Raw genomic sequence first — 23102 nt, 5'->3', positions numbered from 1 at the left:
CAGCACTGCCATGTGTTTGTAAGGTGTGCTGAAGCTGCGGGCAGTCAGAGTCTGTCAATCAGGGTTCTGGTGAGTCAGGTGAGGCTCAGTAGCCACAGCTTGCATAGGCAGATCTGGAGGTCTTCAGCCTTCATCTCCTTACCAGCCGGGTCGGTAAATAGGTGAGCGATTGTTTTCTATGAAGACTAAACCGGTTGTTATTAAACCAGGAATCTAAAGCCTTTTATGGGTGATATGACAGAAATGTCAATGTCTGTCTCACTGCTGATGGCTTCCATAGGCCATATCAATCACTCATGGCTTCCATGGACCAGACTCAACTCTTTGAGTGCAGAGGTCTGTCCTCCTTTCAGATGAAGTGTGGGAAATACCAACACCTGTTCCCTGCTGTGATTCTCTAATGGGCTCAGCTGCTTAGGTGTGGGTCTGCCATGCTGGAGGGACTCCTTCCCTCCTGATGCTGTCTTCTGCCATCATATGGGCAAGGTGGTAGAAGGCAGGGATGGTTCCCATCTTCAGAGGATGGGATTGCTGCATTTGTCACTGGCCTTCTCTGCTGTTAAAAGCATAGGATAAACCCAGAGGCCCTCAGTTGCCAGGCCTCGTATGCTTCCTGCTTCATCTGGATCAACATGCGGGCTGGGCATAGTTTGGGTGGAAGCTGGTGCACCTTCTGGTTCCTTATATCTCCCGGGGAATCTCCTTTTGGCCAATCCCAGTATAACTCCAGGACATCAAAAAATGTTCCTTCAGAACAGCATGGAGGCTCATAACATTGAGTTTATGGGAGGAAGGTTGTACTGGTGCTGCATCTATTTTGTGAGTAACCTCAGGAGTCTCAACACAGCACCTTAAACATGGAGCTGTGGAGAGATTCCTATTCAACTGAAGCTGAAAGGAAAGCCCTTTTTGCACTGAGGTTTGAGTGAGAAGAGTACTGAGGCTTGCACACGTGGAGACTGCGTGGCAGTTCTTTTTACAGAGGTATCTGTGAGTTTCAGAAGTGCCTGATAACTTCTGTGTAGTTACACCGAAATAATCTTTGCCAAAATGTTTATTTTCAAGCTTGGCGGTTACTAGGCAAACCAGTTTGCTAAGGTTTCTTAATGTACCTCAGCTCAGACATGAAACCGCATGTGGATAGATGAGTCAAGAGGCTGGGGAGTAGGAAAGCAAACACACTTCTAGTGTTCTAAGAGGTGGCCATTGGAAATCAGGCTGAAGATGGAGCTCTGGGTATCCTGTGGTGGCTTTTCCTATCAAAGCTCAATTCTGAGCTACGAAACAATTTGTATTCCATTGTACTGAGTTGTGTCTCTCTATAATTTATTTTTTTTTTAAATTCTAAGCTATGATTTAGAGTGGGCGAGGATACAAAATACACATCATTTTTAGTCCAAATATTTAAAACAGATACGCAGGAGTGGCTGGATGGGTAACAACAGGATGAGAACAGGCCAATTAGAGCTTCATAGCGGCACAGAAGGGTTCTTACACAATGGGAATTGTTCAGCTGTGTTTGTGACATCTCTAAACCCTGTGGCCTCCTCTTTCAGTGGCAGCTCATCACATTGATGGGGAGTGCTTCCTGACGAGGGGCTGTAGATTGGGTCTAAAGGATTAAACCGGAAAAGGCAGATCCTAGGAGATGAGCCTTGGTTTCATGGTCTGATTAACTAATCTAAATTTGTTCTTTAAATAAGCAGGAACTGTGCTGTGATCATGGGTGTAGAAGCCTCACAAGTCATAATCCTTTTCTTTTGGATATGTGGTTATTCTGCATACTCAGGTCCTATGAGTTTGGGAGGAGATTTGTCTGCCTTAGCCTTCAAACTGTCCACACCATGGAAATCTCCATCTTTCCCCCTAGGCTCCTTTCGCTTTCAATGAAGACCAAGAGATGTGTGTAGGATGTGACTCATCTGACCAATGTTAGATAGTTACCCCAGCACAAGCTGATGGCACTGCTGAATTTGCCATCTCCTGCCTATAACAGGAGGGAATAGCTTAGATGTCAAGAACATCCATGTAGATGTGGTCAGAGGAGTTTCATTCTGGGTGGTCAGACTCTGCTTTCTCTTGAAGCAGAACCAGAACCTAAGGCTGGAAGTCATCTGACTTAATTGCAGCTGCCTGACGGGCATCTTGGCATTAATGTCTGGGCATCTCAGATGATCTCTTTGACCAGAGCCACACAGTAAATAGAGCAGGGGATTTTTGGTTGACAGAAGTTAAGGATTCCTACAGGGTCATGGTGTGCTGCCCTCAATATATTTTAGGATGGGATGTAATTATCTGTGGAGAAGCTTCTCTGTTGAGTACAAAAGGATTGTGCACTTCTAGATTATGCAAAGTTCCTTGTTTATAAATAATTAAAGTTAAGCAAGAAGAATCGGTCCATGTGGTTGCTGCTCCTCTAGAATAGGCCACAAAGTTCATGAAAGACTGGGTTGGTGTTTGAAAACCACAGGTCAAGTAATAAAATCATTTGCTTATGATGGGGTCTGGACTAGATTATCTTTAAAGGTCCCTTCTAAGCCAAACCATTCTATGATTGTGTGATCACCAAGGAAGGCCGTAAGAACTGATACTGGGGTTTTGCTCTATAGCTAGATAAATGCTACCTGAAGGAATAAGATGCTGTGTAGGCTTTTGCAACCTGTATTTGTGAAGGTCCAGACACCTTTAGGCAAAACTCCTGGCTAAATGGGAGTTTCCCATGTTTGAGACGGAACTGCAAAGTTATTTGATCTTTAGGCGGTTGCTACTTTCATCTTAACTAAAGACCTTATTTTTAGAAGGAACATAGGAATTACTACAAGCAAAATTAGAATGTCTGCACTATCTTTCCTTTGCTTTAAAAGATGCGATGTCATCCAGTTTTTCCTTAATTGAACCAACCTCTTGGAAAGTGCCATGGTGTGCCAGATAATTTATGAAGTTTCCATGTGGAGGAAGAAGAAACCTTCTTTTTCAAGTTGGTGTAATTTGCTTTATATGGCCAGATAAGATCTCCAGAAATCAGATGTGTTGTAATAGACCCTGCATATATCAGTGTCAGAACAGGGAAACGCTTTGAAAAAAATTATGGAGATGACTTACACCTCAAGAAAGGTTTGAGGTCATTATTAGAAAAAGAAAGGTTATTTCCTCATGAGAATGCTGCCATCAGATAAACCCTGGGAGACAATGAGCTCCTTTTGTCTTATAAGATGAAAGTGGAAAAAAGGTACTTAAATATTCACATTGGAAAGAAAGTGATCATCAGTGGCGAAAATAAACTGCTTAACAGCTCATTTGTGAAGTGTATAATGGAAGGAAGAGCTCAACACAGAAAGCTGTATGTTTTGCTTTTGATTCTGGATAGTTTTACTGTGATTGCCACAGAGGATGTAATGTAAATGTAATAGGCCTTTAAAGACAATACTTTCCTTTCTAATAGGGGTCAGGATTAATAAGAAAGGAGCAAACAGTTCAGGAAAGAAGACGACTGTGAAAACAAACATGACTGGGGATCTGCACCGGGCCAGTTTCCCTTTTTAGCATCCATGCATCACTGTCTCGGAACAGACTGCATAGCATCCTATTAAATTAGCATACACCAGGCAGCTAAAACAAATTAGTTCATCTCAGAAAGGGAAGAGATTCTGCAGAAACTTTCCTTTTTGCCTTAATTTCTGTGTTTTATGAGGTTTATTCATCTTTGAATCTAAGTTCTGTGGTACTGAAGCCCACATTCCTTGCTCTGCTCTGCACGTAATGACTTCTTTTTGCCCAGGAGTCTCCTTGTCCGTGTGCTTCGGTGCCTTCACCCCGCAGGTGTATGAGTTGGAGTGCCCCAAGCACTGGAGGATTTCCCGTTGGCATGGCTGGAAGCCATCCCAGAGGCGCTCTGCTCTCCTGCCTGCATTGCAACATAGGTCTCGAACTTGGTGTTTCCCTGTTGGCCCCCAAAGTTGGACCTGAGGTGGCTTGTTGGTGGTGGTGGCCAGGGAGAAGCGCTCAGGATGCAAGGGAACAGGGCGGCACCTTTGCTGATGCCTCACGTATCATGTTTGAAGGAAGGGAAGGGAGTTCCTCAGTGACACGGAGTGATAGTGCTGTGTGCCATGCCCCACTGTGAAATTGAAATTCATCCTGGAATAAAGAACTGATTTCAACTACAGAATGGTTTAAATCGTTCCCAGCAATTTTTCCCTTGGTGAAAATGTTCGTTGCCCCATTAAGGAGGTGGCTGTGTTCTGGTGAAGGTGGTCTAGGGGAAGAGGCAAGGGTATGAAGGAAACCAACATGACCACATTGTCATAATTTTGTGCTTTATAATGTGCAACTGCAACTTTAAATTGGTGTTTTCTGGCTTCATAGAAGTCTCTCTTCTCTAAGTAGCTTTCCTTTAAGTAGCTGACGTGGATTTTCAATCTTAATTCTACGGGGTTTGGTGGGGTTTTTGGGGGTTGTTTTTTTTTAATTTTTTTATTTTTCTCTCGAAAGTATAAAATATTGAGTAGCTAAACCAGAAAAAAACCTGTAAACCTCAAATTGGCATTAAAATTCTTGCAGCCGACGCTGGTGACAAAAACTGTCAAAACACTAAGCTGTTGTTGTAATTGTAGATAATAGTACCCCAAAAAAACGGAAGTTAAATCCAAACAAATTCAAACACTTTTGATGACTACGCAAGATGACAGCTTTGTGCTGCTCATTCTATCACAGCGAGTCGCCCCGTGATGGTGGGAGAAAAACAAACTGGTATATAAGGAGGGGAAAGGAGAAGCTTTACCTGCTGTATTATATCATCGGATGCCTCTGTTGTCATGGCTATAAGTCCCGTCAGAGATCTGTGTATTTATGTGGTTCCTCTCTCCCAAGTATTATGTTAAAGGGGGAGCAGCAAGGTGACTGGAAAGGTGAAGTCTGGAGCTGGGGATGTGCTGCCCATCCCTGGGCATGGTGATTCCCGTGCTCCTCTCGCACTGTGGGGAAGAGGCTGCTCATCAGAAGACTCCGATGGTCTTAACGTACCTTCTAGCTTAGACAACATGTTAGGGGTATTGACATGGGGCAACAGTTCAGGACACAGAGAGACACAGAGAGGCTGAGGGAGCTGGGCATGTTTAGCTTGGAGAAGAGGAGGCTGAGGGGAGACAGCATTGCCCTCTACAACTACCTGAAAGGAGGTTGTAGAGAGGTGGGTGTTGGCCTCTTCTCCCAGGTGAATAATGACAGGACCAGAGGAAATGGTCTGAAGTTGTGGCAGGGTAGGTTTAGATTAGATATTAGGAAGAATGACTTTACTGACAGAGTGGTCAGGCACTGGAACAGCCTGCCCAGGGAGGTGGTTGAGTCACTATCCCTAGAGGTACTTAAGAAACGTCTAGATGTGGCACTTCAGGGCAGAGGTTGTAGGCTGTTGGTTGTTATTTATTTATTTATTTATTCTGTGTGTATGGTTGGACTCAATGATCTCAAAGGTCCTTTCCAACCATGAAGATTCTATGATTCTATGTCCAGAAAGGATCTGCTTGCTGCAGAAAAACCCAGCAAAGAGTATTGCCCCTTGTTGTTGTTGTTTGAGTGTCCATCAGGCAACAGCAGCAGCATTTTTGGTACTGTTGCAAGTGCTGTCCATCATCCGTAATGAGTTATAGCAGCCACAACCCCAGGCATCGGCAAGTCCCCAGACCCAGACATCCCCCCATCATGGGGATGGGAGACATCACTGCGGGTGGGAATCGGGATCAGCCCTTGGGAGGGGAACCAGGGCTGTGTCTGGTGTTACAGCAAATACTCACGAGATCCCAGGGTAGTAAAGAACATTTTCAGTTGTGGCTGGGTGGTTTAGTGGACGTTAAATGAGTAGTGAGGCTAAAAATACCGCTGTTAATACAGCGATCCTGGTTGTTCTGCTCTTGCCCAGGCGGAGGAAGCATTGCCATAGAAGGGGCTGCAGGGTTGGCACGGTGTGTTTGATGAATGAAAATAGCTAGAAAAACTTGTCCTCTAAAGAATAGATGGCTGCAACCAGATTAGGCAGAGTGTTTCTTTTCCTATAAATTTATAGTCAGTTCTTGAGAATGTGTAGGGATATTTGACTCCTGTACCACATGTAACACAGTCCTGAAATCCTTCTCCTTTCCCCTTGACTGGGTAAAAACACTCTCCACACTTTGGTTTTGTTAACTTTGCATTTGGACATCCCTGAACAATTGGAAATTTCATTGTAAATTCATTTTCACACAGATGTCAGGACATTCATGGACATGACTTTGCGGTGAAAAACTTCATTTCCAGCCTTAGTTTGGGTTTATATTGGGATGCACCTGGAATTTGTGAGAGTGAGGAGGTGTGTACAGAAATGACTGAGTAGAAAAATTTAATAAAAAAAAAAAATAGAACATGACTCGTACAGAAAAATGGCTTAGTAGAAAAATAGTCTGCAGGGTGAGAATCTCCCTGGGATGTGCTGGTTACACAGAGCCTGAGCTCATCCCACAGTTAACTCCTTGAGGACAATGGGAAAAGCCATGAAAATGCCAGAGAAGACTTTTTCTTACACACCTGCCTCTGTTTGTAGTGCAGTTCAAAGTTGCCTTTCTTTGGGGAGTCAAGGAGCAGAATTTGTGTGTAGCTGATGAAGCCACGCTACGGAAATTACCTTCTTTGATTTGGTCAGTCTTATGTTGATTTGGTTGGTCTCATGTTGATTTGGTTGGTCTCCCATCTCAGTGATCGTCACCGTGGACATGGTATATTTTTCAAACCATTTTTTCCCATGGTTTGTCTGGGGCAAAGTACACACAGAAAGCCAACTGTATCATAATTAAGATCATTAGCTATACACAGCCTGAAGATGTGAAATCTGTTTCCTGACTATGTCTGTTGATTTAGTATGACAGAGCACCTGCTAATGCAGTGGAAAACTGCTCAACATGGAGGTCTCTGCAAATGGAAAAAATTAAGTTTTATCCCTCCATCAACTCTTCGTCTTCATTTTGTCAGTATTTTTGTGACAGCAATTTTTTTGATGAATGAGAGCAGATTTACTGTCACAGTATATGTTGTTCATTGTATTTCAGAAATTAAGTGTTCATATTAAGTTATAGTTCAAACAGATAAAGGAAAAAGTTAGTTGGCCTTTATTTTGCTTTGATTTGCAGGCTAGCCTAGCCTTGCAGCCCTTCTTTTCTAATAGGAAATCCAGTCTGTTTGGATGTGAATGCCATTTTTATTCCAATGATAATCTTGAAATCCTAATCTTTAAATCTAGTTTAGAGAAAAGAACTGGATGAGAAATAATATAAACAAATTAAAACTATAAAAGATTGACTTCTTATAGGGTCCTGCAAGGTCCAGATGTGTGCAACGGGGTGAGGAGTCAGAACGTCTCAATCACCTTCTAGAATTTGCCATTATCTCAATGTGACACGTCAGGTCACCTCTCTTTTTTTCCGCTTACATTGTTTCTAATTCATATAAAAATGATCTAGATCATAAAATTATTCCATGCCTTAATTAGAAGTTTGAAAAGAGTTGACCCTCTAGGGTAAACGGTAACATGGTCAAAACTTTCAAAAATAGGTTCAGTTGCCACAAATGTATTTTGACAGCTAAAGGTAGTTTAATTTTGCAGACGTTTCTTGCTTACCCCTTTCCACCACTGTCCTACTTCCTCAAAACCATGATGCTTTTTTATTTGTTTGCTATAATCCCCAGACAGGACGAGGAAACCATGTCCTGTCACTTTGATGGTGTAAAATGCAACATTTTCCAAACCCAAACATTTTTATAGAACTTTGTACGCAATTAATTTTTAACCCTCAATAAAGAATCACAATAAATTCTTAGAGAGAAATTGCTTCCTTCCTTAATGTCTTGATTTTAAAGGGCACGTTAATTCTTTGGGGGGCAAAAAAAATCTTTAGCAAGCCTGCCAGGTTGGTAGTTCTGGGGAACTTTTTTGAGGAGGAGGAGAATTTGCTGTAGGATATATTGCTGTTAGCAAGAAAATGAGCAGCCTTGTCTTCCCGACTTTCCCTCTGGTATTTATCTATTCATGCATGAATCACGGGGGCTTTAGTGAGGGGCTGGACTGGATTGTTAAGGGCGGATGAATTCATCTGTGTGTTTGAAATTATGATAACTGCTTGCCAATCTACACACTATTATTTCTGACTCTCCCCTGACTCCAGCAGACTCCAGGAGTGTCTTTGCTACCTTCTCCTCGCTGGTGCTCCCTGCTACCATTTCTTTCTTCTTGTCCTGTACCATTCATTCCTCCCAGTCTGTGGTTAACTCTTTGATCCCTATCTGCATCTCTGCCCTCCCTACTCTTTCCTTCTAGCACTTCACTAATCTTGCTTTTGTCCATTGCCTTGTTGCCTTCCCCCTCCTCTCCTTGCTCTTTAATGCAGGAGCATATATAGTGCCCAGGATATTTCAGACTCCCTCGCATCTCCCTCCTGCCTTCCCGGCAGATCCACCCCAGTGCTCCCCCCCGGCGTTACCCAAGGGCTCTTCCCAGCACCAGCAATTTCATGCCATGGCCTCATATAAAACTCGGTGTAGAAAAGCGCCCTGTCAGTGCCCAGGGCTGACATCTGAGCCAACGCTTTAGCAGAGGTTCAGCTTATTTCATGCTTTAATGAGAAAGGTTGTTAAGGAGATATGGAATCGGTTTTTATAAGTATTTTGGAGCTCCCAAAAAAATTCCATTTAAATTCACAGAGGCTGTTTCCAACCATTGGATCTCATGGCTGTCCTGCTAAGTGGAGAAAGAAATCCAGCAAAATGGTGAAGCCAGCTGAAATAGAGGCATTTCCCAAAGCTGGCTTTATTGCATAGAGGGATATAAAGGGATTTCCTTTATGTTGTTGTCTGAGAATGGCAGTGAAATCCAGATCGGGATGGGAGCTCTCTGTGTTTTTATAATGTCATAAACATTGGGCGAGCTGTGCGATCAGGAAACGGGCGGTACGAATATGCTGCTTTTAAAGGCATTTAACTGAAGGCAAAAAGCTTGTTCAAGACACAGCTGGAGTGAAGCGCAGTGTTGAAAGCTTAAGCAGATGGGACTTAAGGGTTCATGAAATATATCTGGGAGAAGTTCTGTGAGTTTCTGAGCACCCTGGTCTGCAACCAAAGCTGATAAGCACCGAGAGGTCTTAGGGCTTTCCATTAAAAGGATTTTATTGCAGTTCTGGTCTGGCTGTCCCGAGCATGAGGGTCAGGGTGAAAACCCCGCTTGGTGAATCAAATGACTGGGTCTGTAGATAATAGGAAAGCAAAGAATAGGTCCTTAAAAACTCTTTGGGTTGCTTGATTTCTTCATTGCGCAAGCCATTAGGGCCAGTTGTGCAGGCCCTAAATTGGAGCCCGTGATGCTCTGATGTGGGGTGGTAGATTAAACACAAAGCAGGAAACAACAAATTGTTCCTGTACTTAGAGTGGCATAAACATGGTCAGAGTCTGGACCACTGTCCAAATGGAGGCACATTCTTGGTTCAGAGGGTCACTACCACTTGTAGACAGGCTGTCGAACATCTGCCGTAACAGCTTGCGACTGTCTCTTTTAATCCGTTACTAAACTTCCCGTCGCCGTTTCCCTGTCCCTGCTGGCTACAAAAGCCTTTCTGGGTAAACAGGCGCTTTCTTTCCAGAGCAGCAGCTTCTTCCTTTTGCTTATCCGCTTATCCCCTGGCTTAATGATTCATTTGGTCATTTCGCAACTCGGGAGCCGTTGGTGAGGTCACAGCCGTTTGGTTGTGTCATCAAAGCGCATGACTTAAAAAGGAAGAGTCTGACCAGGAAAGGAAACGCTTCTGTTTATCCACAAACATCTAGATAAGCAGCGTTTGTGGGGAGTGAAAGTCAGAGAAAGTTGGTGGTATCAAATGAGGCTGTGATCAAACATTAACGTTTTAAGAGCAGGCTGGAGCGTGGTTGGGTTTGCTCAGCCTGATGCCGAGCTCTGTTCACAGACAGCTATGTAGAAGAGCAGAATAATCTACTGATGGGGGGGGGCGGAAATGAAGGAAAGTGCCTCTTTTTATTTTGTCTAAATAAAATATGATCCTTTGGCTGGTGAATCCCCCGGTTGTGATCTGGTTAGACAAGCACTGGGTTCTGTGCAAGCGGGTGCTTCAGGAGGAGGTTTTGGTGAATCTGAGCAAAGATTTGCTGTTCCTCATCAGGCCAATGCTCTGTCTTGCCCAGTACCTCGCTGCTAAACCAGTAACGAGCACTGGAATATGAGCAGCCCCGCTGTGCGACGGCAAAGGTCCATCCAGAGCAGCAGTGTCTGAACGATGCTCAAATACTCAGAAAACAGTGTGAGAACAGAAAAAAAGTGTATAAGCACCGACTGTAACATTTTCCTGGCTTGTCCCCAGTAAGGTCCAGATGCTTTGGAGGAAGCGATGAGAGCGCAAGAAATAATACACTGTTATGGAATAACCTAATGAAGGAGAAGCACTGCCCACTCTTGGCAATTAGTGGCTGGCTGCTGTGATGAAGTTTCTTTATTTGTGTAATCCTCTCTGGGGTAACGGTAGGGAGGTTTCTGTTAAGGCCGACGTTTGGACTTGTGATTTAATCCGATTCTTTGGCTTTAGTGATTACACATGCAGCGGTTTGTGTTGTGGAATAGCTCTGTGTACACAGAGAAATCCTGACGCTGCTTCCCCATCTGAGTCAGGGTTGAGTCAACGGTGAGGAGATGATCTGGGCTGCCAGGGAGGACCAAAGCGGAGGCCCTGACCTCTTGTGGTCGCTGAGGAACTGGGAGCACTCTTGGCACTGGTACGTCATTTAGTCCTAGGGACTCCGTGCTGCTATGTGAATTAAACATCCTAAAACTTCAAGAAGGGAAAAAGTACATCATCCATCAAATCAGTAGCCGGACAACAGGCCATGCCCCCTGCGCGTGGAAATGGCACTTTCTGATTTTCAAGCTTTGCTTGTACCTCTGCTGGACTATAGTTCTTTATTAAAACTGTTGTATTTGGTAAGCCTTTAATGTTTCACATGTGTGTGAATGTCTGTGTATGTTTGTAAAGGCAAAGAAAGATGCTTATAATGCTGTTGCTGTGATTAACAAGAGCTGCTGTCAAAAGACACCAGAAGAACTATATTCAATGGCTATGTTTCAGTTAATAGCTTCCAAAGAAAAGGCACCACTTGAAATCAGGATTTTTCTTTTCTTTTTTCAGGGGTGCGTTCTCTGAAGTTGTTTTGGCTGAAGAGAGAGCGAGTGGGAAACTCTTTGCAGTCAAGTGCATCCCCAAGAAGGCACTGAAGGGAAAGGAAAGCAGCATAGAAAATGAAATTGCAGTCCTGAGAAAGTAAGTACCAGTCCTTCCTTTCTGCTTCTTTGCTTCATTTAGACTCCTGCTTTTAAGGAGCAGGAACAGTAATTGACAAGTGTGACTGACAGGTTGTTCAGCCTGTCACAGGCAGACAAGATCACCTCAATTTAAATGATGCTGAAAATGCTCTGAGAAATGCTCTGGGTTTTGTAGAATCATAGAATGGTTTGGGTTGGAAGGGACTTTAAAGCTCATCTAGTTCCACCCCCCTGCCATGGGCAGGGACACCTCTCACTAGACCAGGCTGCTCAAAGCCCCATCCAGCCTGGCCTTGAACACCTCCGGGGATGGGGCAGTGTCTCACCACCCTCACAGTAAAGAATTTCTTCCTCATATCTAATCTAAATCTCCTCTCCTTCAGTCTAAAACTGTTGCCCCTTGTCCTGTCTCTACAGACTCTGGTAAAAAGTCTCTCTCTATCTTTCTTATAAGCCCTCTTTATATATTGAAAGGCCTCAATAAGGTTTCTCCGGAGCGTTCTCTTCTCCAGGCTGAACAACCCCAACTCTCTCAGCCTGTCCTCATAGCAGAGGTTCTCCAGCTCCCTGATCACCTTCGTGGCCTCCTCTGGACCCGCTCCAACAGGTCCATGTCTTTCCCATGCTGAGGGCCCAAGAGCTTGGATGCAGCACTGCAGGTGGGGTCTCACCAGACCGGAGCAGAGGGGTAGAATCACCTCCCTCGCCCTGCTGGCCACGCGTCTTTTGATGCAGCCCAGGATGCGGTTGGCTTTCTGGGCTGAGAGCTCACATTGCTGGCTCATGTTGAGCTTCTTGTCAACTAACCCCCCAAATCCTTCTCTTCAGGGCTACTCTCAATCCATTCTCCCCCCAGCCTGTGTTTGTGCTTGGGATTGTCCCAACCCAGGTACGGGACCATGCACTCGGCCTTACTGAACTTCATGAGGTTTGCACAGGCCCACCTCTCAAGCCTGTCCAGGTCCCTCTGGATGGCGTCCCTTCCCTCCAGTGTGTCAGCTGCTCCACACAGTTTGATATTCGGCAAGCTTGCTGAGCGTGCACTCAATTCCACTGTCTGTGTCACCAACAAAGATGTTAAACAGCGACGGTCCCAACACTGATCCCTGAGGAACGCCACTCCACTTTCTTTTGTATTAATAGAGCCAGATGACCACAGAGTGGGAAAGAAGTGGAGTTAGGCTGGAGTAAGGCCTGTGATGCCCTAAAAAGACATTATCCACTAATAATGTCAGCAGTTGGGTCGTTGGCTTTGAGGAGACCAGGACCAGGGTTATTATTTCAAAGTGCTTAAAACAGTCTGTATATTAATTGCTCTAGAATTACGGCATGCTACTTGTTCGTTAAAGGAGATGGTGGTAACCTATACCATGGAGAGGTAGCTCTGCCACTTGCGGAAGTCACTTTGCAGTCTAACTTCTATTTTATCAGGGTTGTCCACTGTGTGTATATTTTTCTGACTGTGGCTGGAAGAAATGGATAAGAAAAGGTTACCTCATGACTGCCATGAAGTCAGTGTAGTTGTTAGAGGCTTGATCCTTACCTCTTCCTCATCTTATGTCCTGAAGGTGGGAATGATCTCACCTGACTTGCGGCACTTGGACCCGAACTCATCACCCTTGACTTTCTTTCTGGGTAATGGAAAGAGATTAGTCACTTTAGGATGGATCCATGTGACTTGTTTTAAACTTTTAAAAGTACTTTCTCTTCCCATTGAATTAAAGGTAGTACAATTATATAGAAGTCTATGTTGGACTGGGGCAATCTGATTCCTGCTGCACTGCTGTCCCTAGTGGGACTTCTTGCCCTAGCTCTTGGTCATGTAGAAGCTGATATCAGGCTGATCATCTGGGCACCATGTGACAAAACTGATCCTGAATCTTTAAAACTAACTAGATACTTCTGAACTAAATGCTCAGACAGCCTAAGGCAAAGAAGGTTCAAGGGCAAACTCAGTCAACCCAGTAGGCAGAAGGGAACCTTTTGAGTGGAGGGATGTAAGTGGGTCTCCAAACAGCTACAAACATTTCTTGCGGTTGCCTTCCTATTGCTGGACCCATATCAGGTCGGTGCAATATAAGCCCGGTGATAAATGCAGCATGTTGGCTTGTGGTAAAGTGTAATTGAGAACCTGTCATAAAGCTCAACCATTGCCATCTCCATAATCAAGTAATAACGGCCAGTAACTGACAGCTTGAAACAGCCTTTCTGTGTATGCTTCTGTCCCCTGATACTCGTGTGTGGGTACAAGAGCAGCAATATTGGCATGCAGTAAGGCTTGCCATGCATCAGCCTTGACCCTAGGCTAGTAGAGCAGAGAAATCAGTGAGGTTATTTCTTGCTTCTGTGTTGTGAAATGTTTCTGTTCTCTGCAAACAATTTCCTGAGAAACCAGGAGGCAGCACCCGGGCTCTGCTATTCCAGCTGCAAGGGCAGGAGAGTGAGTGGGTGGAAAATTCCTTAATTTCATACAATTAGGTCTACTTGGTCTCTTGTCCAATGCACGTTAGAACCTTAAGAGAGATTTTTCCTTTTTTAATCTCCTGATGTCTTCTACTTAGCTGTTGCTAACCCAAACTTTGCATGTCATTGTATTTATTGTGAAAATAGACTTCTTTGCTAGCAGACACAGTATTGAATTTGTGTGTGCCACCAAGGAAACGCTTAGAAAATAACAAACTGGATCTGCCTACAGTTGAGGAGAGGGGTTATCAATCTGTTTCTGTGTTCAGTGAATTCTCTGCTTCAAAAGCTGTCAGTAAGAATAGATTTGAGAGAGGTGGAGAGGATCCTTAGCTGTTGCTAAGCTCCAAAGGTATCTGAGTGTCCTTGCTTTTGTTTCTGGTAGCTTAATACTGAGTGGGGATGGCTAGTTTGTGTGTTGTCTAATTAGTGAGTAGGATGCCAGAGCCCTGGGCTGCCCTGCGTGGCTCTGAGGCGCCGGCGCCTTACCGTGCCACGCACCCAACCACCGCTTCTGAAGGGGCTGTGCACAGAGGGTGCCTGGCAGGAGGAATGGGTCTCCCTTCCCTGAGAGGAAGGTGTAGAGCCACAGGGGATGGAGGCAAAGCAAATGTAAAGCTGCACGTCTGTTGATCCTGGTCTGCCTTTCTGGTTTTGCGTTATGCCTTTGGGAGTGCTTAAAATCCAGTGGAATGAAAGTCCCAAAGGACACCCTGCCCACCTGAAATGCAGGCAAACTCCTTGTGATCCTCTAAAGAAGGATCTCTTGTCTGATGTTGGACTTCCTCCTCCTATATTCAATCATTAGATTATTGTCTTCCTCCTGACAAGGTACTTGCTTCCTGGCAGACATCTGCCGAGCGCTGTGAAATGCAACTCTTGAGCTCCTCTGGTTGAATGTCAAACGGGGTTCTACTGAGGATTCCTGAATATACTCGCTGCGGCTTCTGCTGTCCCTCATGTGAGCTGCTCTTGCCCCTGTGTGTGGTGAGCAAGTTTTTAGGGACAGTCAGAGATTGTGCTGTCCGTGTCCAGGACTGGTACAAAAGAATATCACGTCCTTTGTACCCTCAGGCTGCCCTGGAGGAGGTTTGTCCCCCTGCCGGTTTTGCCAAATAATCCAGATCTGTCAGAATCAATATGGAAAAGGGTTTGGATGATGTCATGTGTTGAAGTCATATTTTAAATAACATTTTTTAAATTTAGGATTAAAAGTCTGTGCATGGAGTACTATAGGAAGCAGAACCTGGTGATGAGAGCATGAATCCAATGACCAAAACCCTTGGGTCCACCCTCACCTCTGCTGCTGACTTCCCATGTGACCTTAAGTATCTTATAGAATCACAGAATGTGTTGGGTTGGAAGGGACCTTTAAAGGTCATCTAGTCCAACCCCCCTGCAGTAAGCAGGGACATCTTTAACTAGATCAGGTTGCTCAGAGCCTCCTCAAGCCTGGCCTTGAATGTCTCCAGGGATGGGGCCTCCACCGCCTCTCTGGGCAACCTGTTCCATATGTCTCAGTATTTATTGTCTGTGAAACAGCCTTTATTCAAAACACTTTTGAATAAAAAGTTTTACCTGCGGTTAGTTTTGCAGTCCTTTCTCATGTCAGCAGACCCAGGAGAGTGGGTCAAAAAGGGAGGTCTCTGGGCTGGGCTTTTAGTGTGAAACGATTGCAGCATCCCATCAGTCCTTCTGCGTATCTCATCTAAAAAGCTGTTAGAAGTATTAATCAAACATTCTGTGCTGGGGAAGGTCAGTGGTCCTCATGTGAAGTACATGGAAGGTAGGAGATTTTATCTCTCTGTCTGCGGGCTTGGACGCTCTTGCTGCCAAAACAAAATGACACATTTTAGAAGCGATGTTCTGCTAACAGAGGAGCGAGCTGCCAGCCAACTGATCTGCATGTTTGTGCGAGTGCCAGAGTGAATCATGCATACTCCATCATTTTATTTTTCCAGCCATGGCCAACAAATCTGTTCTTAAAAAAGAAAAAAGGCGGAAGAGCCGTTAAGTCAATATTTACGCCTAGCAACCTTAACAGGGTTCTTCCAATATGGACTCTTTTGTGTCCCGTGGAAATCCATGGCAACATTCCCCGAAGACTCGGATGGGTGGGGATGGAGTGGGAAGGAGTTCGCTGTCAAGTGCGGTGCCGGGAAACACGAAGTCTGCAGTTCATCTGGGAGCCAGAGCCCAGCAAAGCATTTAAGCATGTGCCTAATTTTAGGTGGTTATTCGTACCGGCAATATCAGGGAGCAGGTCGAGCTCACCTTGCTGAACTCCGGCCTAAAGGGATGCTTCAGAGCAGGGTGAAAGTCACCAGTGTTTGGTACCACATCAGGAGGGGAGTCTTTGATTAGTGCCCGGCCGATGTGCTGGTGCACAAGGATTGCTGTTCCTTCTAACAGTGTGCTGGCTGCCTGTAGCTGGACGCGGGGCAAAATATTACATCTCCTCACAAAGTCAGGTGAGAAGCTGGCCTGCATCATTTTTAGGCTTTGAAATTTATTTCTTTTGCAAAGGAAGACGTGCTGTGGTTTGGAATGTGTTCGAGGAACACTGGATGTCTTAGACAGGACTATCACAGCTCGGTTAACTAACTGGCCGTGGGGACTGACAGCACGTGGTCACCTTCATGTGACACAGACTTCTCCTGACCTGAGATGTGGGGAGTTTCATAACCTGCTCTGAAAGCAACTGTTTTCTTGTTTAGAGTAGAAAGGCAAATGCAGTCCTTTCCATTGTTTGCTGTAGAATAGAGGAAAATTCTTCCACTTATGGTAATTGTGCAGGTGTGAACACGCTGAAAGATGAGTTGTCTGTTAGACGGGTTCCTGAAGACAGTGGGTGGTGTGAAGAGTTGGACTGCAGAGAAGCAGGCTTTGAGGCTCTACTTAAAAAAAAAACAAAAACCACCTTGTAAGAGCCAGACAGAGAAAAATATGCCTGATTTTTTTTTATTTTTTTTTCCTTGGCTTCACCACTATTTATCACAAGAAACGTTCTAGCTGCCTGGGTAATACCTGCACAATCACACAGATTCGGTGCTGAGTCAGAGCAAAGCAAGGGGAGGAACAAGAAACTGTGTGTAGCCCTGCACCCGGCTGTATTGATTGCTTAAGAGCAGCAATGTGCACAAATAAGTGTCTTGTTAAGCAAATACTGGTTAGCTAGCAAATCATACTCTGCTTTAGCTAGTTTCTGCTGAACGGGGATTTTAAAAATAATTTCTAAACTATTTAGATATCTCTTCACTCACCCCCTCCTCTTTACTCTCCTAGATCCTCTGGGAGAGGCACCATTAAATTCCTTATAACAAACCAGAGCCATGCCTAATTGCAGACTGAAGCCTTTTTTTTTTCCTCATAAACAGCACGATCGAACTGTTTCTAGCAGGTCAGCTGAAATTCTGCTGGTTCCTTCTACTCCCGTTTCCTTCGAAGATGAGGGGGAACTGAGCGCTCAGGCAGTGATTCATGCCCAGGCGGCTGCCTCGCTCCTTATATGCCTGCACCTACGGCCAGGAGCTGCTGCTATGATAAGGAGCAGGGAGAGAAGCAGGGAAGCATCCTCTGCTAAGTCTGGGAGGTCAGGGCTGTGCCCATCTCAAAACTAAGCGAAAAGCAGCAACAAAAAGTTTTCCAGAAGTGGGTGAAACTGTGGGTCTTCCTGCTCTCCCATACAGCAGGTGATGGTCAAAAGGGCCCCTCGCATCATTCCAGGAGGTAGCGCCGTTCCTGACACATTAAAGAGAACACCCTTGATTTGTTAAGGTGGAAAAAAATCACCCCTTCTCAAAATTTACATGAAGACAAAAAGGGTAATTTGAAAAATTGTACCTTTTTGCTCCTTTTAGGTAGCCCATTGACAGACTTCCCTTAAAACCTTTCTGTCCCTGATTCTTGTCTCTGTAAGGGCTCACGCCTCTGGGGCTAACCCCGTAGCCTCGAGGAAGATGAATCCAAATTTAGTTTTGAAACCCATTAGTTACCTCTTATTAAACTCTTCTGTGTGATTTAACTCGGTTTCGAAGGCTACATTAATTCTGAATAAAACTGGCCATGCAGAAGTTTAATGTGCCCTAACATAAATTCATGCATTTAATTAATTCAGATGAACGTTCCTGAGTGACTTTGTGGGACAGAGCCACCTATCGAAGCCGTTGCTGTCTTTGGGTCAAAAAATACAGCCCTTGCAGGCCTGGATAATCCCATACTCCAATTTCCCAGTCCGGAGGCTCTGCTGGTGCCTTCTCTCCTATGGTCATTATTTTTCTGTGCGAGGTCACGCAACCAAAGTACAGGGCCAGCCAAATTGAAGAGGAGACACTCTGATCCTGTGTTGATAAGCGGTATCATAAAAATGATGGTAATTAGATTGTGTAGCTGGCGTACAAAAAGCTGTGGGATTGGGTTTTAAGGGGTTAATGACTAATTACCTCTTTACACCCGAGCACTAAGAGCTTTTTTCTTGTGAAGAATTGAATGGGATGGCTAGGAAAATAAAAAAAAAAAAACAAAAAAACACTTGGCGTCTCTGTCTGTCAGGTACCATTATTTCTCTGAAGCTTTGCTTACCCTACAGACAAAACAGGCTTCCTGCTTTTTTTTTTATTTCCCCTCTGTGAATAATGGTGAGAAGATAGGCTGCCTCAGCAAGAATTGAAGAGACAGCTGGTTGTTATATTAAGTAATCACTTTCAGAGAAAGCTTTTATGTAGATTTACTTGTTAAAACCTGGCTTGCTCATGCCGTTGCAGTTGCGCTGGGGTGGCAGAAGGCTGACTCTGCCCTCCCCGCGTGGCCAGGCTCAAAGCTCTGCCAACTGCAAATCCAGGGCATCCCAAAAGCCGGATGGCCCGAGGATGGCTCGGGGTGCCCAGGCCTGTGGCTACTAGTTAGGGGGTGATACCCAGTGGTACCATCAATGATGCTGATGTCAGTGGTGGAAGAATGTAAGAGTAACTAAGAATATAGTTGTTGGCATCTCACATGGACACACCTGGGTGCCAGTTGCCTACCCTTGGAGCCACCCTCACCGCTGGGCACTGTGGCCAACATCCCTGTTAGGGAGGTAGGTTGGGCGTGGAGAGGAGCCAGGATCTACAAAACGCTGGAGGGTAGGGGGACAGTTGGGCATGCCTGCAGGCTGACATCAGCTTTAGGCCATGAGCTCATCTTCTGAATCAAGGAGATGTAGACTGGATGAATTGCCCTTCTCGGGTTTCAGGCAAAAGTGAACCTGACCCCATATATGTGGGTATGGCACAGGATAGCTCTGCCTTGGCACCAGTAGTTGACTTTTTGTTAAGCAACTCATTTTGCTGCAAAGAATTCACACGAGTGAAAAAAATGTGAAACCTGAAACAAAGCTGACACCATTTTTGAGCACTAAGATGCTGGAAACTTTGCAGGGGAAGACTTTGCAGCCAGGACTGCCTGGATTGTATTTCATGCTAGATTAGATGTAAGCAGATGTAGGGAAGCAGATCAAGGCATCTTAAAAATCCTAAAATACATTAAATGAGAGAGAAAAATCCCCTCTGAAAAAGTAAACACAAACAAAATCCCGTGTGTCTTCTCTGGATTTACATAGTTTCATTTACATGCAGTGGGCTCCGTAACTGCTTTAGCGATGGTGCGTGGCATTTCTGTGTTTCAGCCTGCCTTGGCACTGTGCATACGCAGACGGTCGTGTTCCTTCACGTAGGTTATAGCGTGAGAAGTCATTTCACTGTAATTGCTGGGGGACAATGCAGCTGTCCTCTCTCCTGCGTGGTGATGGTTTGCCAAATCTCCTTTGCATAACTGTTCCTCTTCAAGGTCACCCCATGCCCTGAGTCAACTCAAAAAATGGCCCATTCATGCTGGGAGAAGGGCACAGGTCAGAGGGGATGGAAATACATCATTGCTCAGAGCTCCGGCGTGGAAAGTAATTCGGTGCATTATGGAAGAAACAGCTGCTTTCTGAAATAGTTGCGCTAAGATGCTTTCAAATTAGCAGAATGGGTTTTTCAGCCTTAGCTGGAGTCTGCTTCTCCGCCAGATGTGTGTTTTATGTGGACCCCATCCTGTCCATAGCTGGAATAACAAAGCTGAGGTCCTTTCAGGGCTCCTAGCTGAAGAATGAGAATACATACCCTGTTTTCCAGTATTGATTAATCAGGAAGATGGTTACAATTGCGTTTCAGTGGTACAAGTATCTATGTGCTGTTGTCTGTTACCTAAAAGGAAAGAATTGTTAAGACGCATAAAGACTCTTTAATAAGATCTAAGACTTTGATAAATGACTCAGCTTTACATCTGGATGCATTAGGTCTGTCTATGTTACACCCATGTGTAAGGCTAGGGGTTACCTAATTTGCAAGCACATGCCTTCGGTTCGGGATTATGGAGCTCACAGAAGCTACAGTTCATCTTTGTATGGGAGGACACGCAGCTATGAGACTATGCCAAACCACAGTAGACGTGGGGAGTTAAAAATTGCAACAGCTCTGTTTGAAGCAGTGCTACAACGCAGTGTTTGGAGGATGCAAGGATTTGGGTGGTGCAGTAGTAGTAGGGAAAGCATTCTCACAAGTGCTTGCAGCCCAGGTCTTCAAGGATGTGTTGGTGCCTAAAAGCTGCTGAAGATGGAGTCCTAGGTGGCTTCGTTAGGCGAAATACTTCCTCTTATGTTTTTTCTCATAAGATTCTTCATAGGTAATCTAGAATACCTTCTACAAAACTAAGTTTTTTTCCGTGAAAGGAATTTCTTTATTTGAAAAAAGTATAAAAGGCTATTTAAAGGTCTCATGGCATTAGCAAAGGGAAGATGCCCTTGTCAAAATATAATCAACCTATTGCATTTTGCCCGTCTTCTGTAACTTAATCTTGAAATATTAGCTGGAGGAATTCAGTGTCTTGTATCAAGTTACTGTGATGTACTGTTGGGAACCAGCTAGCTTGTAACTACAAAATCACCATCTTTTGGTGACTGGCAAGTTATTTACATGAACAGTCCATGCACGTCAATGTAAATTCTTTTATCTTACTTTCATGCTATTAAAATCCATGCCACTAACTCATAAAACACTGGAGTATCTGAGAGGTGAATTAGAGTTATAATTTGTGAAGCACAGCATAAAGGAAAACAAGTAAATGCAAGGTAGGATTCATCTGGCCAGCTGGAAGCATCCTCTCAAGGTACACAGCTGATCTGAGCTCAACTCTCATTTGCTGGGGAAATCATCAAATATGCATTTTCTAAGTGGATCAGAATGTACAGGGAGGAAAAACAAGTATTCCAAAAATGTCAGTCCAAGAAGGTAGAAACACAAATCTTATCAGAAGTGACAGTTTTCGTGAGCACTCCTTGTCCAAAGCAGTTGTTTGCTCTTAGCTGCGTGCTTTATGAATACAAGTTGCTGTATTTTCGGCCTCTGTTATATGAAATTAGACCAGTAATGTTATCGGTGTTTTTTGTGATGTGTGACCCCAGTGCGAATTTAAACCAATTCTCTTGGCAACTTCTACCTCCTGTTTGCATTTATAGAAGATGAATCACTATTACATTTTATGTCTCATTAAGGTCATGACTCTAGGTGCCTTGAACCAGAGTTTGGCAGAGGGGGGCTGGCTCCGACCATAAGAAAATGGGAAAATATTTGCCGTCCATCCCACTTCTAATTGCACCAGGTTAAACCTACCAGCAACCTCTGTTGGTTTGGAATATATCCGATATATCCTGAATTGACAGCTGCAGGAATTAATTGGTATTTGGCCAACTAAGTCTGCAGTTGTCATCTGTAATACATATTGATTCACTCTTTTATTGCTTACTCATACAACACTGCGTTCGTGTTCAGTAGGAGTTTTGAAGAAAAAAAGGTAAGAAATAAATAAATCTGTAGGTACGGCCTTTGTCTTTTAATAAAGAAAGAAATGTAAGACACTCATTTAGTCTGTGGGCTGCCCTAGTGCCCAGTTTGACCAAGGAAATGGTGCTGACAATGCTTTTCCAAAATAAACATTGATTTTTAAAAAAAAATAATTAGAAATTCTAATTTTTTTAACTGTGCCTTATATTCATAAGACATTGGTTTAATCAGAATAGATTGGTTTTATTCTGAATTAAGTGTGGCCATACTAGGGATTTGTGCTTCTGCAACTGTAGGACTTTACACCTATTAATCAAGCCAGTTTTCAAAGTAAAGCCCAATATTTTCCTTGACTGCATCCACGTTTCTATATCTCTATCAGAGACATGTGGCTATATTGCCCAGTTCTTAAACCTCTGTAAGTGCAGAAATCTGTGGGTTAGTTTTAATACTGACAATCTGTATTAGTAAGCGGACTATGAAATTATTTCCCTAAGGATATGTGACAGCTAGCTTTTACTTTGCCAGATATTTTATCAAATTAAAATTATAGAGCATTACATTAAACAGAGATGTTATTGCCTCCTTTACTTCCCCATTAAATTTTTTTTTCCAGGAGACACAGGTGGATTCAAGCTTTCTTAGAGACAATACGCTCTTTTTTGAAGGCATTTAAAAATATAAAGAGCGGAATTGATTTCTTTTTCTTGCAAGTTTGTTCAATAGCTTTGAGAAGGGGCATTAGTCGGAAGCATTAGCAAATAATCTAATAGATACTGTAGCTCCATACTGAATCAAAACCAACTGACATGCATAGCGGTGAAGTGTGCCAGATATGTTTTTGCACACCAGCACTGACTCCTCCTGAGATTAGTCCAAAATTTCTATATATAATCTGTTTGGTTCCCACCAAATAGAATAACAGCCTGCTTCAAATATCTTCATACCTTTGTGATATCTCCTGTCTTGACTGACGCAGCAGGGATTAAACTGGGACCTTTTTGGATTTACACATATATATCTTTACAGCCTCAGCTAAGCAGCCGTTCCCGGCAGGCAACTGGAGCGGGTTCAGACCTTGGTGGACCCAGGACCTGGCACAACAGTTAACTCATGCCAAAATACTTGTTTGAAAAATGCATATCAGCGTGGGGTTGGTTTTCAGCTGTTTAAGAATTTTTTTCCCCCTCCACCAAAAGCAGAAGAGTCCACATGCAGCAGCAGTATTTGGCAAAATACATTTTGTCAAGAAACATCTCTCCAGAGCAAAGCAATCTGGTCACTCCTGTGTTGGCTGTAAACTTGGTAATCAGAACGGAAAACAGCAGCTGTTCACAACTCTGCTCTTAAAAGGGATAACAGGGGTTTTCTAACTGAAAACAAAGAGGAAAGGGCTTTTTCGTTATTTTTTAAATGCTCTCTTATGTGAGTCACAA

General features: G+C 44.0%; 1 protein-coding gene across 3 annotated transcripts in view; it reads left to right on the top strand.

The window, feature by feature from the left end:
- The window catches only part of CAMK1D (calcium/calmodulin dependent protein kinase ID), a 235614-nt gene that overhangs the window by 90464 nt on the left and 122048 nt on the right, over positions 1-23102 (top strand). For 2 of the 3 annotated variants that reach the window (XM_054197734.1, XM_054197750.1), the window contains exon 2: positions 11208-11339. In XM_054197734.1, the coding sequence (XP_054053709.1) occupies positions 11208-11339 (132 nt within the window). Of the gene's footprint in view, positions 1-10630; positions 10798-11207; positions 11340-23102 lie in introns of those variants that run through there. The other variant, XM_054197740.1, reaches the window with a different exon arrangement.

Source organism: Rissa tridactyla, chromosome 1 (genome assembly GCF_028500815.1).
Source record: "Rissa tridactyla isolate bRisTri1 chromosome 1, bRisTri1.patW.cur.20221130, whole genome shotgun sequence".
In the NCBI taxonomy this organism is placed as follows: Eukaryota; Metazoa; Chordata; class Aves; order Charadriiformes; family Laridae; genus Rissa; species Rissa tridactyla.
The sequence above is the reverse complement of the archived record's forward strand: the minus strand, read 5'-3'. Positions and strand labels throughout refer to the sequence as shown.